This window comes from Stegodyphus dumicola, chromosome 1 (assembly GCF_044657685.1).
Source record: "Stegodyphus dumicola isolate Sdum_Otavi_A_Nest chromosome 1, ASM4465768v1".
Taxonomy (NCBI): domain Eukaryota; kingdom Metazoa; phylum Arthropoda; class Arachnida; order Araneae; family Eresidae; genus Stegodyphus; species Stegodyphus dumicola.
The window spans coordinates 2,345,020-2,363,456 of record NC_140768.1 but is presented as its reverse complement, the minus strand read 5'-3'; the positions used below and the strand labels follow the sequence as shown (position 1 = coordinate 2,363,456).

The 18,437-nt window shown below is 37.4% G+C and overlaps 1 protein-coding gene across 3 annotated transcripts in view; it reads right to left on the bottom strand.

Annotated features, from left to right (window-relative positions):
• The window catches only part of LOC118201279 (Na(+)/citrate cotransporter-like), a 172,772-nt gene that overhangs the window by 106,312 nt on the left and 48,023 nt on the right, over positions 1-18,437 (bottom strand). The window contains exon 1 of one of the 3 annotated variants that reach the window (XM_035373345.2): positions 7,274-7,526. The exons of the other annotated variants lie outside the window; for them this stretch is intronic. Coding sequence (XP_035229236.1) covers positions 7,274-7,390 — 117 coding nt within the window. The 5' untranslated portion in view covers positions 7,391-7,526. Of the gene's footprint in view, positions 1-7,273; positions 7,527-18,437 lie in introns of those variants that run through there. 3 annotated transcript variants of the gene reach the window in all.

Below are 18,437 nucleotides of genomic sequence, written 5' to 3'. Positions count from 1 at the left end.
AAATATGTTTTCGAACTCATAAACTGTATTCATCCATGAATGAGAAGGTGTAGTCAAACCTCCTAAGGACAATAATTTAATCCATTCTGAATTAAATATTGGTTCATCAGCACTATTTTTAGATATTGTTCCCAATGATGGGCCTTTGTCTCGCACACGATAGGCAATATAACCTGCAACATATGTTAATGCTTCTTTTTCGGCTGTCGAAAATTGTCTGTCGGAATTCAATTCTAATTCCCAAGCCATAGGAGATGGTTCCCCTATGAAATCCAAATCCAAATCATCAATACTATTTAATGGAAAAGCATCTTCCTCCTCAGTTTTCAAAGCCCTTTCAAGTATTTCGGATGTTAAATATGAATCAATATTTCTGCTTTCTTTAGTCATGCATACTTTTGAAGATAAATTTGGCAGCTTATTAGCGAGTATTAATTGCTTTAAGCGGCGTATAACTTCACTAGATGATGGATGGTCATTAAACCTACCAAGCTCTCGAATCTGACTAAAGAGACTTTCAAGTGCATCCTGAGTTAATCTAGAGGTTAAAATATATTAAGCATCAAACGATGATTTCAAATCCTGGTGTAGGCCAAAAAGAGAATTTATTGAAATTATTATTCCTTTTTGGAAAGGCAGTAAGTTGGCTTTTCCCTGAACTCTTAATCCACCAATGACTTTCTTCATTAATTCCAAAGGGCGTTCGAATCCCGCGAACGGGTTGGCTGCATGGGTGTTTTCGTGGTTTTCCCCATGTGTAACGTGTATACGAGCCAGTTTCCCTTAGAAAGGTCCTCCACGAAGCATCCCTCCCCTTAGACAGATAGCCCTAGTGTGCTTTGCCATAATTAAATACACCACACCATTAATTCTAAAACTTGAATTTGTTTTTCATGATGTTCATTTAATCCAAATGCTGCTTTAAGTATTTTATCTGAAGGAGGGTATGTTTTGGTACTATTCATAATATCGAAAAAATTGTCGATTAACTCAAAGAAGTCGGATGCTTTTTTATTTCCTGTGAGGTGGAGTATACCTTTTGCTGTAGTTCTTGAAAATAATGTTTTCGCTGGAGCGACTTTTTGTCTCTCGTTTCCCTTGACCATTAAATAATTTGGTTTTAGTTTGTGACACAATTTAATTTCTCCTGAATTTTAATTTAAAACCTCTTTAATAATATCAACATTTAAAACAGTTACATCTTCTAAAACAAATCCTTTATCTAAAAGTGGTTTCTCAGTAATTTGAGGCAGTGCGCTAAATCTGCAAAAACCCATATTTTTTTCGTTTGGATTACTGGATTTGGAAACTTAGAACTATTAATCTAAATTTGTAGCTCTTTCCACTTAAGTAGTAGATCCTCCTAAATCAGACACTATTGCCTTCACTTCTACTCCAGATGATTGAATATGTCTTATGAGTGAAAAAAGAAGTTCTTTCTTCATTGGAGTGTTAAAATAAAAAAATATTGGTTGTTTCCACTGCGAAATGAGACCTCTGATTAAAACAAACTGCACTTTTTGAAAAGGACCGAGAATTTGGTCCAGTTTAGAGTCATAGCAGAGTTTAGAATCTATGTGCATTTCGTCGAAACTGAGAACGCATATTTTTCCTACAGAATTCATATATTGGCATCTTTCCTTCATTACAGCAAGAACATCACTCTAAATTCCTGGACTACATGAAAATTTAGCGCACCATCTCTTTAATGTGCTAGTGGTAAAGGAATTCCCATTTTTTCTTTCCAAAAATCGTAGCTTTTAGATGACAGAGCTCTTATGACAATGCAACGTGAAATATCTTCACTAGTCCACCTGATTTTTTCCTTGTTTTCTAGCAATGCGTTAATCTGCGTCTTTGTAAAAATATGCTTTAGACGTTTTTCCAAATTCTCCGATCTGTTCTATTTTTTTCCTAAATTTCGCTGTTTGGGATTTTAATTTCTAAATTTCCGATACAAATTTCTTTCTAGATGTCGTCCATCTTCTTTGTCGCTGAGCAAACATTCTAAAATTTTTCTTTTCTCTATTTTTCAATATTTTATTACAATTTTCTAAGGATATTATTTTGTTCTTCAAATTATCAATACATTCTTATTTATCTTTACACTTAGGGCACTCAGATATTGTCACATAGGGCATTGTCACTTGTGAGTTTTATCATTCACATTTGATTTATCATTGTCAGCTTCAATTTCGTTCTCGGCCTCAAAATAAATTTTCTTTGGGCTTAATTCGTGTAGTCTTTCAAAAGCACTCTGCATTAATTTTCTTTTTAAATGTCTCCGATTTCTTGGTGTTATTTCGTTTACTGCACACGATAAATTTACTTTCGGCACAGCATTGCATTTCAACAGTTTCTTTCGCGGCAATCCAAGCAAGCGATTTCTCATGTCATCTTCATAGTCACTGCACAGAAAATGTTCGCTGCAAATTCTTGCGTTTTTCACATTAATAGAATCTTGTCTTCGACATTTATGTATCCATTTTTTCGTCAAACGCAAATTGTCCTTGGGGAAAGCATGAAATACAATATCTCTTCCTTTCGTATTTCTGTAAGTGTTACGGCACGTTGCTACAGCACAAGAAGCCATATTAGATAAATTATACTTTAAATATAGAATTTAAAAGGAAAAATGACTAAAACTATATATATACACACAAAAATTATTTTAAATATTTGCATTATTAGAAAACAAATAAGTATGATTAAAATAAATTTGGGATTTGCGATCTCCAGAAAATCGTCTCGCAACTGAATGAAACTACAGTTTTAAAGGCGCGAAATCAGAGCAGGTGCAACAGAGACACGTCAGATTACTTCCGGTTCTCCCCCTCCTTGAGGCTCGCGTCGGCGAGGAGTCGAACAAAGGAATGACCTAGCCCTTCTATTTATCCCTGTGTCAGGGCACATGACTGCCGAGACTTATGTGAACATTTTGGCCGATCAAGTTCATCCCATGGTACAAACTTTGTTCCCCGATGGTGATGGTGTCTTTCAAGACGACAAAGCCCCTGTTCACACAGCTCACATTGTCCAGGACTGGTTTTCTGAGCACGAGGATGAGTTGTCCCATCTCCCCTGGCCACCACAGTCACCAGACCTGAATATTATCGAACCTTTGTGGTCTACATTGGAACGGAAAGTGCGTTCTCGTTATCCACCGCCAACATCGTTATCTGAACTTGCCACCGTTTTGCAGGAAGAATGGTATAATATTCCCTTGGCAAACATACAGGAACTGTATTTATCCATTCCGAGAAGACTGCAAGCTGTTTTGGATGCCAACGGGTTTCCTACACCATATTAAGCAAAGAAACATGTTTTCTTAAAGGTGTTTCCATATTTTTGTCCAACCCCTGTATATATAAAACCTTTTTTAAATAAATTCTGAAATTCTTCAGATTTCATATTACGCTTAAACGAGCTTTTTTTTAATGTTTTGTGCGTTGCCTCTATTTATTAAATGGCATGTTCTTCGCACTTAAACTATAAAATTCAATTCAACAGCAATATCACAAAATAATTTTAAAATAAACAAAGCTTTAGAATTTTTGACACAGAGTCTCGTGCGCGGACATATTTTTTTTTCTTTTTTATCCGTATAGTGTTGCCATTGCTCGCTTCGAAATCGTTGAGTTTCTTAATGAAAAACTCATAAATGCTTTACAAAATACGAAATAGCTAATAAAACAAATTCCAAATTCGGGCTTCCAGAGGCCCATTTTCAGGGGAGACGTACATTATTCAATAATTGAATGGCTCTAGGTACCCTTGTTTTATCCCACTGCGAGAAACATACATACATTCACGCAGATTCTTCGTGATTTAATTTCTTTAACTATAATACAGGACTCTAATATTTGGGGCAACAATTTGAAAAGTGAAACACCGTTTATAGTAAAACGCCACAAAATGCCAAGACGAAATTTATAGCCCTTCTGGGCTAACGCCCTTTGGGATTAAAAAAAAAAAAAAAAAAAAAAAAAAAAAAAAAAAAAAAAAAAAAAAACTAGGAAAATAATTAAGGCATAAATGGCTAATTTATAAAAATTGCAAATATGTCAAAGGCTTAAAATGTAAAATCATCCTGTAAACTATTAAATTAGTACGCAGTACTGATTAATATGTCGTAACAAACAAAAATAGTACAATAAAATTTGAAATTTATGAATTCGAATTCTGTGGTATGGAATAGCATAAAATAACTACTTTTATGAGCCTGAGAAAATTCGTTTGATAGGAGTTTTTTCTTATTTTTGCGAGATAAACACACAGTTTGGATATGGGTATTATTACTGAGAGTATGAGAGTAGCATATCATTCACTAACATTTTTTTCCTTAAATGAGCCAGAAAAGTATATAGATGCTGATGTCTATGAAGACAGAGAAGGGGCCTCGCGGTATGTCCCGATGGCCTCCTTCTTAATGTCCTTAAATGGGAACATTATCTACTTTGTTATCACAGAAAAAATTTATTCTGGATCTCTTTAGAGACCCTGGTTACCCGGTTTCAGCGGTACCCCCCAGTCCCATTCTAAAGGCCTACGGAAGAGAATAATTTTAATAGCGGCATTTTGTACTGGAAAAAATCTGATGTGTACACCACATGACTTCCTTGTACGGAATATTAAATTATACGCATTTTTTTCTTGAATTTCAGTTAAATTGATTGGATACGCATTTTTTTTCTTAAATTTTAATTAAATTCATTGGATTGAATTAAATCTACTTCGTCGACAGCGCATAAACCACAATAGAATAAATGCAGTCTTCAAAATTCACTATATTTGTTTACTATAGCGAAACACTGAATGCACAAAATTTATATCATTTGAAGAATTATCTTATCGTTGCCACATGTTCTATTCAAATACTATAACAAAGCTAAAACGATGTATGAAAGAAATTAAGCAAACAAAACAGAAAAGAACCAGTTTTTCACAGACGATTGAGTATTTCTCATTCAATTAATGCAGCTCTCACTTCGTGACAAGGCAAAAATACATAAAAACTCAAAATATCTGCATTAAAAATTACGAAGTAAATCTTAAACACTTATTTCCTCGAAAAAATTCCAGAAAGAATTAAGCATGATTTAATACGCAATAATAAAGGAAGGCGTTATTTTTGTGTTGCGAAGCTTAGTCTCTCTAGATTGGCAACAAATCTACAATTCTGTTGATAATTGTACAAATATTGCTTCCAGAATTACGAAAAACATAAAAACCTTAACCGGAAGATAAAAACAACATAATTCAATTATTTTTAAAGCAAAAAACATACAATTTACAAACCTATAAGAGTAAAGATACTGAAATCACTGAGCCGGGTAACAGAGTGGATATATAAATATATTTATATACGTTTGGTGCGGCCGATTGCAACCAAAATACGAGGTGCACATCTACATGTTATAGCAGTCCTATATACAAAATTTGAACGTTCTGAGGCTACTCGTTATTGAGTTATGCGAGATACGCACGTACGTACATACGTTCGTACAGACGCCACGAAAAATTCTCTTCAGAATTAATTTTAAAGCAGTTTTATAATTTTTTTGGAGGAAAAGTGTCTTTTATTCTGACCTTACTCACAGATATCACGCAAAAACATCGTTAAATTGCATTCGATAGCGGTCAAAATGGATAGTTTCGTTAAAATATGTTGCCTGAAAATTTTTGGCGATTACAATACTTCCTTTTTACTTCGTACAAGGAAGTAAAAACAAAAATCTGAAAGATTTTATATTACGCCGAAAGGGGCGTATTTTTTTACACTTTTGTGTTAACTTTATTTAAATACCATGCATATATGCATATAATTCAATTCAACGGCAATTAAACCATAAATTTCTATTCAGCAGCAATATCGCAAAATAATTTTAAAATGAGCCTGTCTTTAGAATTCCCGATACAGAGCCTCGAGTGCTGGACATTTTTTTTTTTTTTTTTTTTTTTTTTTTTTTTTTTTTCCGTACAGTGTTGCCATTGTTCGCTTTGAAATCGTTGAGTTTCTTAATCAAAAATTCGCTAAAGCTTTAGAATATATGAAATTGATAAGAAAACAAATTTAAAATTTATTCTTCCGGATGCCCGTATTCGGGTGGAGACGTACGTTATTCAAAATTTGATGGCTCTCGGTACCGTTGTTTTATCACAATGCGAGAAAGAAAAATACATTCATGCAGATTCCTCATTATTTAATTTCTTTAAATATAATACAGGGTTCCAATATTTTATGGCAACGATTTAAAAAGTGATTCGCCGTTTACAATGAATCAATGCAAAATGTCTAAACGAAATTGATAGACCTTTTGGGCAAATTGCCCCTTTCGGCTAAAGAATTTTTAAAACTACGTAATCAAGCTGGCTTAGATGACAGTTTTACATGAAATTATTTAAAACCGAAATTACGGAAACTTTAAGGGAGCACGTACCCCTTATGATTTTCGAATATGTGACTGTTGCCAGAATTGGGATATTTTATTTATTTTAAAAGCAATTACTTCGAACTTTTTACAGCTGACTACATAATATAGCTGCTTTGGGAACTAGTAACCAGAAAGTGTGTTGCCACAAATATTTTTGTAATTTAATCCACTTTATGACAAAATATTTCGTCATATTTTCATCTTGCGCGCATGATGTTTTAAAAATGGCTAATGAAACATACTCGAAAGTTGATGGAATTCTTTATATGAGCACTATCTTCTACCTGAACCAAAAATTTGATGAACATTTTAACATTAAAAAATTTTATGCACAAAAACATTACAGATTTTTTAATACATTTCATAAACTCAACTTTAATAAAAATACATTTCATAAACTCAACTTCAAATAAAATAAAAATTTAACATGAAATTCTTAGAATTTTTGGTTCACAATAGTTTGCAAATGTTATGAAAACTACATATTAAATATGGAATCAAATTATGCAACAGAATGTTTTAAAGTGTGCGCGCAAGGTGGAAGCATGGCGAAAACTTTTGTCACAAAGCGGATTAAATTATAAAAATATTTGTGGCAACACAAACTTTCTGATTACTATTTCAGAAAGAAGCTATATTATGGAGTCAGCTGTAAAAAGTTGGAAGTAATTGCTTTTAAAATAAATAAGTTATCCCAATTCTTGCAACAGTCACATATTCGAAGTTCTTGTGGGTTTTAAGGTGTAGGAGTCCCCTCAAAATTTTCCCGTTTATAATATTTTAACATTACATAGTATAATAATATCAGAAATTTTTCCGTTTTTTTATAATCGACTCACCTTTGACTGCGACACCAGAGGTAAAGGAGACAAGATGATAGGTACTAGGAATCCGAATAAATATTTCCATAGTCTCAGGCGACTAAACACATTGATTTTGATGTTCGTGTTAACCATTTTTAGTTTGCATAACCCGGAGCCTCTTTGAGCAATATCTGCTTTTCTCTGCCGTTTTAAAACTCGTCCCGCGACAGCGAAACTGCCGTCAGGTGGCGGTGATACTATGACGAGCGAAGTTGAAAGACCGCTATGATAGTGTGACGTTGGGAACAGTTGTGAATCTAAACGAAGCGGATCGACGTAATTTCCTTTTCCGCGTAAATCTCGGGAGCACTGAAGCCCGTCTGTGTTTACACTTTTCTTGATGCGGTATATCTGGCGAAAGATAGCTACTGCCCTCGTTGATCGAATTTAAATAATTGATTGCAAACGATATATTCCAGAAAATCGCCTAAAATAGAAATGCACGAAACGATCCAACTAACGGAAGAAATCCAAAGTTTAGAAAGTTAATTGAGTCATTTAAGTTATCTATCTCGAGCGGAAATTCGTATTCTTAAACGGATATTTCAGTCAATTACTAACAATTTTAACACAGATTTCGAATGAATGACAAATGTACACCCAAACGAGCTCGTGTGGAGTATCTCTTTCTACACACGTATGTAAATACTGATATAGGTTTAAGGGCAACATAAGGGAGATAAGTCTAGCGTGTCTTACTCATCAATCTATGTTTGGGAAGACATTCAGTTCTTTTTTGTGACTCCTCGCTTAAGTAAATATCTGATGTGAACACTGCATGACTTTCTTGCGCGGCCTAATGAATTGTATACCTTTTTCGCTGCATTTCATTTAAACTTATCGCCTCGAATTTCAATAGAGATCGATTTTGCATTGAACCAATTCAGTTCTCACTTCACGGCAAGGCAAAAATACATGAAAACTCAAAACATCTTCATTAAAAATTGTAAAAGACAGAAAAAAATAAAACACCAAATACAGTTAAAATTAACGTGTCTACGCGAGAAGAAGTATTTCGTATATATGTTCTTTCGGTCAAACTGGGCAAAATGGCAGAGAAGTTGGTGCACCAACTAACTTAATTCACTATTCTACTAAGAGTTTCAAATGTAAATAAATGCACGCCTAGTTAGGCCTAGCGCCACTGAAACTTTTAAATAGTTGACTATTGCAGCATTGCAACTATTGCATGCAGATTAACTAAAAGCATAAATACCTTAACCGGAAGATAAGAATAACATAATCCAATTGTTTTTAAAGCAAAAAATGTACCATTTACCAACATATAAAAATAAAAAAAAACTTAGCTCATCCAGCCCGAGCAACAGAGTTGGTGTACATGTTACGGAGAAACACCGAAATCTGGAGAATGTCGACTTTCACCGGTGAATGTCAACATTCACATAGTCTCTTGGTATATGTCCGAAATATTTTCCAAATACTCTTATTTCTGACTTACACCGGTCAATGTCGACATTCACCATGTACTAATGGTGAATGTTGAACATATAAAAATATTATATTTTCTTCTCCGTAATTCAGTCGCGAATAAACGCACTTCAAACTTGAAATAAGAACTTAAGAACATGAGAACCCAAAACACACAATACATTCAAAATGAGAAAGGAAAATAATAGAAGTTAGAAACTTACTTAATTATACAGTACGTTCTAAATGAGAAAATAAAATAACAGTCGTAAAAAATTTATTAAATTATGTGATTCAAATATTATTTATTGCAACTATTATGGCACTTTATTGACCTCTCTTTTCGACTTTCACCAGAGCATATCTGTGATTGTCGACATACACCGGTCCGAATATACAGAGTCCGAATATACAAGAATGTAGTGAAATATTCGGTCTTTCACCGACGTATTTGGTGAATGTTGACCTTCTCCGGTGAAAGTCGACATTCTCCAATTTCGGTCTTTCACGGTAACATGTATATGTTTACAGATATATATATATATATAGTTAATATATATATAGTTAAAAACTAAAAACTTACTTATTATACAGTACGTTCTTAAATCAGAAAATAAAATAACAGTCATAAAAACTTACTAAATTATGTGATTCAAATCTTATTTATTGCAACAACTTAAACTATTATGGCACTTTATGACCTCTCTTTTCGACTTTCACCAGAGCGTATCTATGATTGTCGACATACACCGGTGAGGGTCCGAATATACAAGAATGTAGTGAAATATTCGGTCTTTCACCGACGTATTTGGTGAATGTTGATATTCTCCGGTGAAAGTCGACATTCTCCAATTTCCGTCTTTCATGGTAACATAAGTTTACATATATTTATTTATATCTGTTTGGTGCGGCCGATTTCAATCAATAAAACGAGATGCACAACTGCCTGTTATAGCAGTGCTATATGCTATATACAAAACTTCAACGTTCTAAGGATACTCGTTTTTTAGTTTTTTTTTAGTTTAAATACACACGAACGTACAGATTTTATAGCATTTCTTCTGAATCCATTTTACAATCCGTTTTGGAAACAACAATTTTTGAAAAAATTCTTAATTCCTTTTTAAAATGTCCTTTTAATTGGTCAATCCTTTAATTGGCTCTAAAAAATCCTTTCAGTTGGTCAATAATTTTTAACGTAATTTGTACGTGTATATTAGTTAACATTGAATAAGGTTACATTAATAAAAAATTTCAGAGTAAAAGGACGATTTTAGACGCAAGCTTAGTTACAAGTACTAATGGATCGGACCCGTCCCCCCTTTAATTAATTGAACTAATTAGTGGAATTAATGGAAGGGATCGGACCCGTCCCACACTAATTAATGGAAGTTGTCTTTGAGTTTAAGCGCTGTGTGTTTTAACAGTGTCGTGTGTTGTGACTCATCTCATTTGTCTGATTGTAACATTAGAACAAACCCATTAAAAATTTCATCGTGGCAAGGGGTGCTAGATTGCGCCTGTCGTTCCAAATAGCTTGAGTACCATGCAGTACTACCTCTCTGCCCCTACCACCAACCTGTCGAGTGGAGTTTCGGATCGCCGCATATTTAGAGTGCCCCACTGCCGCACAGACACTATACATTTACAAACATACGTGTCTTCCCCGGGATTCGAAACCGGGTCCTTCCGTACGGCAGACAGCGTCGCTAACCAGGTTTATCAGTATTACACTATAGAAAAAAAAATAAGGTGTAGAGACATTAGGATTTTTTGGAAGCAGAGGAAATGAAAAATTAGCAGCGTCTTCGCCGGGAATCGAACCACGGACCTCTGAAATACCGGCTCAGTGTGCTGAGCCCTACACCACGAAGGCAAGCTAGGAAGGCGGAAGAAATATCTTATACACTACTCCTTTTAAAGGGCCACTGGTGTTTTTAGGGGACTTAATCGCTTAATCCTGGGTGAAGAGAATCATCATCCAACACCTTTTTTAGTTCGGGCGCCACTGTAGAGACATCAGGAATTTTTGGAAGCAGAGAAAATGAGAAATTAGCAACGCCTTCGCCGGGAATCGAACCGCGGACCTGTGAAATACCGGCTTAGTGTGGTGACCACTACACCACGAAGGCACACTAGGAAGGTGGGAGCAAAGTCGTAGCTAGAGTTTTCAGCGCCCAGGGACAACTGAAAATTTTCCGCCCCCTACTGCTTGCCAAGGATAGAAAACATTTAATTCTAAAATATCGTAACATCAGTTTGGCGCCCCTTGGATTCTGCGCCCAGGGACAGATGCCCCCCCTTGTTCCCCTCTAGCTACGCCCCTGGGTGGGAGAAATACCTTACAAAGGTACATGCAATTATGCGTCATCAGAATAAAATCAGTAACTCCTGTCGTTTTCCAAAAACTTTAAAGTTAATTAGTCAGATTTAAAATGTTGATGTAGGCAGTAGCATTTCTAAAGCGTCAATATCAATCTACAAAACCGTTGAAAAGCAAGGAACGGCACTCAGAAGAACCAGATAACGTTGCCGAAAAAATATACGTCAAATCAAACAATTATTTGCCAGCAGTTGCTCATCTAAATAAACATCAAGATACCACAGAATGAATGACAGACGAAATGGGCGGTATCGAAGTAAATAAAACGGTCTGTGTCAACGCAAAATACTCACCACTATTTCTGTAAAAAGCTGTAATCTTGGAGGCCATTCATTCGTCCTCAAACCATGGACACGGATTCGTATGCTCAGGAAAGGGAATTTGTTCTGTTTACGGGCGACAAGTCACCAACGAATTCTTTCCCAGTGAGGAAGAAGATAGAGATAGGTGTTCCTTTGTGTGTGTAATCTGACGGAAAGAAATGGTGACTAAAGCAGTCATATGTGCTGACGGTCGACTATCTTGGAATAACTTTCACTTTAACCTCTTTGGTATTCCTTGAAGATTTTATTAGTATAATGGATAAATTTTAAAACTGGGACTGAAAGTAATCTTATTTTGGCTTAGATTTATACTACTCCATGTGTACAGGTTCGTAACAAATTGAAACAAGTCCAACAATAAGTTAATAAAATTTATTCATATCAAAAGAAATATATGAGAACTCTCGAATTTTCTTGGGAGATATTCGTACAAGTGTTCACAATATCACGCATTATAATCAGCAGTTATACTTCAAACTGCTAAAAACGTTGAACACAAGCAATGCAAAGCGCAATTAAAGAGAAAGCTAGCTTGGATTTCTCAATTCACGCTGTTGAGCGTTTCTCAATTCACGCACCATTCTGTCGCGAGTAACAACAACTCGCAACTACAGTAATTTACTTAGTAACTGAACTAAAATGCTCTCTCTCCAGCGTTTTATACACTGAAGTGACAAAAGTCATGGGATAGCAACATGCAAATATACAGATGGCAGTAGTATCGCGTAGAAAATGTATAAATACGAAGTGCTTTGGCAGGGCTTTCATTTGTGTTCAAGTTATTCATGGGAAGAGGCTTTGACGTGATTATGGCCGCACGACGAAAATTAACAGACTTTGAACGCGGAACGGTAGTTGGAGCTAGACGCATGGGTCATTCCATTTCGGATATCGTTAGGGAATTCAACATTCCGAGATCCACAGTGTCAAGAGTGTGCCGAGAGTATCTAATTTCAGGCATAACATCCCACCATGGACAGCGCAGTGGCCGACCACCTGCACTTAACGATCGAGACCAGCGACGTCTGCGTAGAGTTGTCAATGTTCACAGACAAGCAACACTGCGTCAAACCGCAGAAATCAACGTGGGACATACGAGGGACGTGTTCGACAGGACAGTGCGGCGAAATTTGTCTTCCTTGGGCTATGCCAGCAGAAGACCGACTCGAGTGCCTTTACTGACAGCACGACATCGCCTGCAGCGACTCTCGTGGGCTCGTGAGCATATCGGTTGGTCCCTAAACGAATGGAAAACCGTGGCTTGGTCAGATGAGTCACGATTTCAGTTGGTAAGAGCTGATGGTAGGGTTCGAGTGTGGCGCAGACCCCACGAAGCCATGGACCCAAGTTGTCAACAAGGCACTGTTCAAGCTGGTGGTGGTTCCATAATGGTCTGGGCTGTTTTTACATGTCATGGACTCGGTCCTCTGGTGCAACTGAACCGATCATTGACTGAAAATGGACCTTCAGCTACTTAGAGATCACTTACAGCCATTCATGGACTTCATGTACTGAAACAACGATGGGATTTTTATGGATGACAATGCGCCGTGTCACCGGGCCACAATTGTTCGCGATTGGTTGGAAGAACATTCTGGACAATTCCAGCGAATGATCTGGCCACCTAGATCGCCCGACATGAATCCCATCGAACATTTATGGGACATCATCAAGAGGTCAGTTCGTGCCCAAAACCCTGCACCGTCAACAGTTTCACAATTATGGACGTCTATAGAGGCAGCATGGCTCAATATTCCTGCAGGGGACTTCCAACGACTTGTTGAGTCCATGCCACGTCGAGTTGCTGCACTTCGCCGGGAAAAGGAGGACCGACAAAATATTAGGAGGTATCCCATTGTAAGGATCCTAAGTTTTACTAACGTTTATTTTATTTTAAATCTTTACTATCACTTCTTATTTTCTATTTCCGGCCAGAATTATAAGCGTGAAGGTTTTTATGCAAAGTTTGTCTGGCGAACGCCAAGTACTTAAGTTGTGGCTTTTTGCCAAGCAAGAAAGAGAGGAAGCAGTAAGTCAACGCAGGCCGCTTACCTTAGAAGTTACGCAGTTGCTGTTCGCCTTCCAGGCCAGAGGTTTTAATCCTCTTGATAAATTAAACGTATTGTAGTGTTCACAGTCTCTGTGCTACATACGCTTCCTGTTATTATAAGGCCAATCTTCCACGTGTATTATTCTTCCACGTGTAAGTTAAATTAGAGTTTAGTTTTATTTGTATACTTTTTTACGTTAGACCCCGAGTGGAGGGTCAGTGTATTCCGAAGTACGGAAGTTATTGTATATAGAGAAAAATAAAGGGTTTTGTATACCCTTCGTCTGTATCCTGTCTACTTACTACAATTAGTGAACATAGCTTTAGTAAGCTCTCTGTTCCTAGTCAGGTCATTGTATGTTTCCGAAGAAGGTTAGAAGAAACATTGAACCTGATAGTGGCGCCCGACGAAGAATAACCATGGCCGAATTTCAAGAAGAACCTGTGCTGCCTGCAGAAACGGCTCAGAATCCAGAAATGCCAGCTGCCGCCCTGGAAGGATTCGGTTACATCGTCCAGACCATGCGCGCTTCGATGAAACCAGAAGCAACGTTTAATGGAAACTCACCGGTAACCAGTTTTTTGGAAAAATTGGATGACCACTTCATGCTCTACCCCGTGCACGAGTTTCAAAAAGTACCTTAGCTACCAGCGCTTTGAGGGGCCAAGCGCTTAACTGGTTCAAATGTATCGGCAGAAGTCTCTTGGGTCAAGCAGGAAGTCCCACCTATACTTACGAAAATTTCAAGACTGCCCTACTAAAAGCCTTCCCTGTTGTAAGGGATCGTGCGAAATTAGAAACGGAACTTTTTAGTGTATATCAACAAAGAATCGAAAACCTCTCGAGCTTTATTTTAAGAAAAATTCACGTTTTCAAGCTCTTGTATGGAAACCGTCCGGATCCTGAAATAATTCAAGTGATTTTGCCGAGGTTACTACCCCAAGTGCAAGACTTTATTGAATTAAGAAATCCGACTACACTGGAAAAGTTATTTGAGCTAGCAATCCAGTTTGAAAGTAGAAGAACGGCGGACGTCGAAAGAAGACGCCAATATCAACAGCGAAACCAATTTGGTACGCCAAGACTACAGCAAACTCAAGCACATGGCTACGGAGAAAAAGCGAATCAGTGGGCAAGGAAACCCGAGCATTCAAAAACAGCCGGCGAACATCGACAGTTCAATAGCAACCCAGGAAAAAAGTCTCAAGGCCATAGGAAAAAGAAGTAAAGCACGGAAAGGAAAAATAATTTAAAGTAAAACGGATTTCTGCTGACGAGAGGGTGCGGAAATCCGAAGGCCACGAAAACCCCTCTTCCTACAAGTTAAATACAGTAATGGTGAAAAATTTGACTCTTCCGAAGATTGAAGTCTTGGTGAATAATATCCCGGCCACCGCACTCCTGGATACCGGCGCGCAGTGTTCCTGTGTGGCAGAAGTCTTTTTTAGAAAGTATTTTCGCAAATACCGCATATATAATGCGGATAATACGACAGTATTAGCGGCGCAAGGAGAACAACGTAAGTGCGTAGGTAAAGTACCTTTGTATATCCGTATCAAGGACGAACAAGTAAAGGTGATGTTTTTTATAGTAAAGAATTTGCAAGCACATTTGATCTTAGGAATAGACTTTCTTTCAGGCGCACAAGCTACACTGGATTTTAATGAAGCGTCCCTTAAGCTGACAATGAAACCAGTGCGTGTAGAAAAGGTTGAACCGCCAAGGTTAAATCTTGACCACCTGCCTAATGACGAGCAAGATAGAATCCGACAAGTGGTAAGTGAATTTGCTTCGTTATTTAGTGATATTCCAGGATTTACTCAGGTTACTAACCATAGTATTGACACCGGAGATGCATTGCCAGTTCGTCAAAAACCATACCGGTATGATAAGAATAAGGAAAAAATTATAGAATGGCATATTACCGATATGCTACGTAAAAAGATCATAACGCCCATCTCAAGTAGTTATGCTAGCCCGGTGGTTTTATGTAAGAAAAATAATGATTATCCTTTAAAGCATCCAAAAAGGTGGAGATTCGCTATTGATTACCGTAAATTAAATTCCATAACGAAATATCCGGTATATCCGTTGCCGATCATAGAAGAAATTTTAAAGAACATAAAATCAACCAAATTTATGACGACTTTAGACTTAACGATTGGTTATTTTCAAATAGGGGTGAGGCCTGAGGACGTGCCTAAGACTGCTTTTATAACCAAGTCTGGCACTTATGCATTTTTGCGTATGCCGTTTGGCCTTTCAGGGGCCCCAGCAACATTTCAGCGATGCATGGACATTGTGTTAAGACCTGTTCTCGGAAAGTCCACATTTATCTATTTAGACGATATCATTATTACTAGTGATAATCTAGACCAACATGTACAGGATTTAAGACAGGTGTTTTCTTTATTAAATGAGGCCGGTCTAAAAGTTAATGTCGAAAAATGCAAATTTGCAGCCCCTGAATTAAAATATTTAGGTTACAAAATATCGCAAAAAGGGATCGAGACAGATGAATCAAAAATAATCGCTGTACAAAAGTATCCGACTCCAAACACGGCAAAGAAGCTCTCTTCTTTTCTAGGACTTTGTTCATATTATAGGTCCTTTATAAAAGATTTTGCGGCTATCGCTGAGCCATTGTTAAAATTAAAAAGGAAAAAGGCAAGATTCTCGTGGACGGCCGAAGCCAATAGTGCTTTCGAAAAATTAAAACAAGCATTAACGCAAGCCCCTGTGTTGAAATTTCCTGAAAAGGATGAAAATTTAGAAATTTCAGCGGATGCTTCGGATTATGCGGTAGGAGCGGTACTTTCGCAAAATCAGCAGCCAGTGGCATTTTTTAGCCGAACTTTAAATCAAACACAAAGAAACTATTCCGCGACCGAGAGAGAGGCACTTGCAGTTCTGTTAGCAGTGCAAAAGTTCCGAGTCTATTTTGGAAAGGCGCCGATAACAGTATACTCTGATCATGCGGCGGTAACTAGATTGTACTCAGGGAAAAATTTATCCCCAAGGTTAATAAGATGGGCACTCAAGCTGCAAGAATATAATCTGGTAATCAAGCATACCCCCGGAAAGGAAAATATCGTAGCAGATGCCCTATCACGAATTAAATTAGACGAACAGGGTAATACCGTAAAAGTTGCAATGCTTACAGCGTGTACAATAAATTCCCGAGAAACTGTAATAACAGAACTGGGTAAGGATCCTGAGTTTGGAAGTATTTATGAGTATTTGAAGGATCCTGAAAATTTTAGCCACCAAGATATTGTGGCGATAAGAAATAGGGCGGCCCATTACGAACTAATAGATGGTCTATTATTCTACACAAAAACTACGAATTCCAACAACGAATTTCGACCTGTTATCCCAGCTAGTCTTAGATTAAATATCCTGCATGAGCTCCATGACAGCCCTTTAGCTTCTCATGCTGGTATTCGAAAAACTATCCAACGCGTACGCGAGGCACTCTACTTTCCTGAACTGCAAAAGTTAACAAGGGCGTATGTCCAGTCCTGCTCAACATGTCAAGCCGTTAATTATATTAATTTCCGCCCGGCCGGGTTTCTAAATAGTATTAAATCCGAATTTCTAAATGAAATAATTGGCATCGATTTATTGGGCCCTTTCCCAAAAAGTCAGTTAAATAAAAGTCGCTATCTCCTTGTTATGGTTGATCATTTTAGTAAATGGACCGAAATTGTTCCCTTAAAACGAGCCTCCGCGAAATTGGTTACCGATTCTATTTTAAATAAATATATTTTAAAATACGGGGCGCCCCTAAAAGTTATATCGGATAATGGTCCTCAATTTGTAAGTAATATATTTGAAGACATGTGCCAAAAACTGGGCATACGTCATTTAAAAATGGACCCGTATCGGCCGCAATCAAATATAGCGGAACGGGTCAACAGAAATATAGTGAAAATTATCCGTAGTTATGTTAAAAATTTTCATAAAAGCTGGGATAACTATGTCAATGAATTTGCTTTCGCCCTTAGGACCGCAAAACATGATAGAATGGGCAAAACTCCTGCTGAGTTATTTCTAGGCAGAAAGATTATAACACCGTTAGATAAACTATTTTATGTGCAACAAAGAGCCCCAGAATTTAAAATGGGTGATATAGAAAAACTAATAAAAGAAGCAAAAAAAGAATACGGAAGTAGCACAAAGAAAACAGAAATTATATTATGATTTGAAACGACGGGGAGTAACTTATAAAGTAGGGGATGAAGTTTTAAAAATTAAGCATTCACTTTCTTCAGCACCAGAAGATAAAACTGCCAAATTTTTTCCACGATTTGAAGGACCATATGTTATAGAAAAAATAACTCACGCTGTTGTAGTGTTAAAAGCCAGAAATGGTGAAACCTGTTCCGCAAACATTGATCAAATCAAGCCCTACTTCGATCGAAATAAAATGCAAATCTTTTCAGATCTTTTGCAGGATCCGGCACGGCAGACACCGCAGGTACAAGTTCCAGAGGTGAAAAAACGACAAGTACAAGGGCAAGCCAATGAGAGACAGAAGCAAGTGAAAAGAAAATTGCCCCGCGGAAAAATGGAAGGTAACAAGAAAAAGAAGCCGTTCCACCGTCCAGAAAACAGAGTTCACGAACACCCCCAGAATGAAGAAGGGAGAAGGACGACGTATGTGAAGAGGACCAGGAGAAATGACGGCAACTATAACCCGGCTTTAAAACGGAAGATCTACTCATCCGACAGAACTCTCCGCAGCAAAAGTCGCCGAACTGCGGAAGGGTCATCAGCGGCGGAGGAAAAAGTACAAGAAAAATTTGAACGGCCAACAACGAGGTCCAAGCAGGATCACGACAGAAGTTTCCCGGTTCCGCCAAGACCAGCTGCCATCAAACGGCAAAGACCACAAGCAGAGGAGAAAAGGAAAGTATTCAAGGGTGGCCGTACTGGTGAAAAAAGGAAGCTTC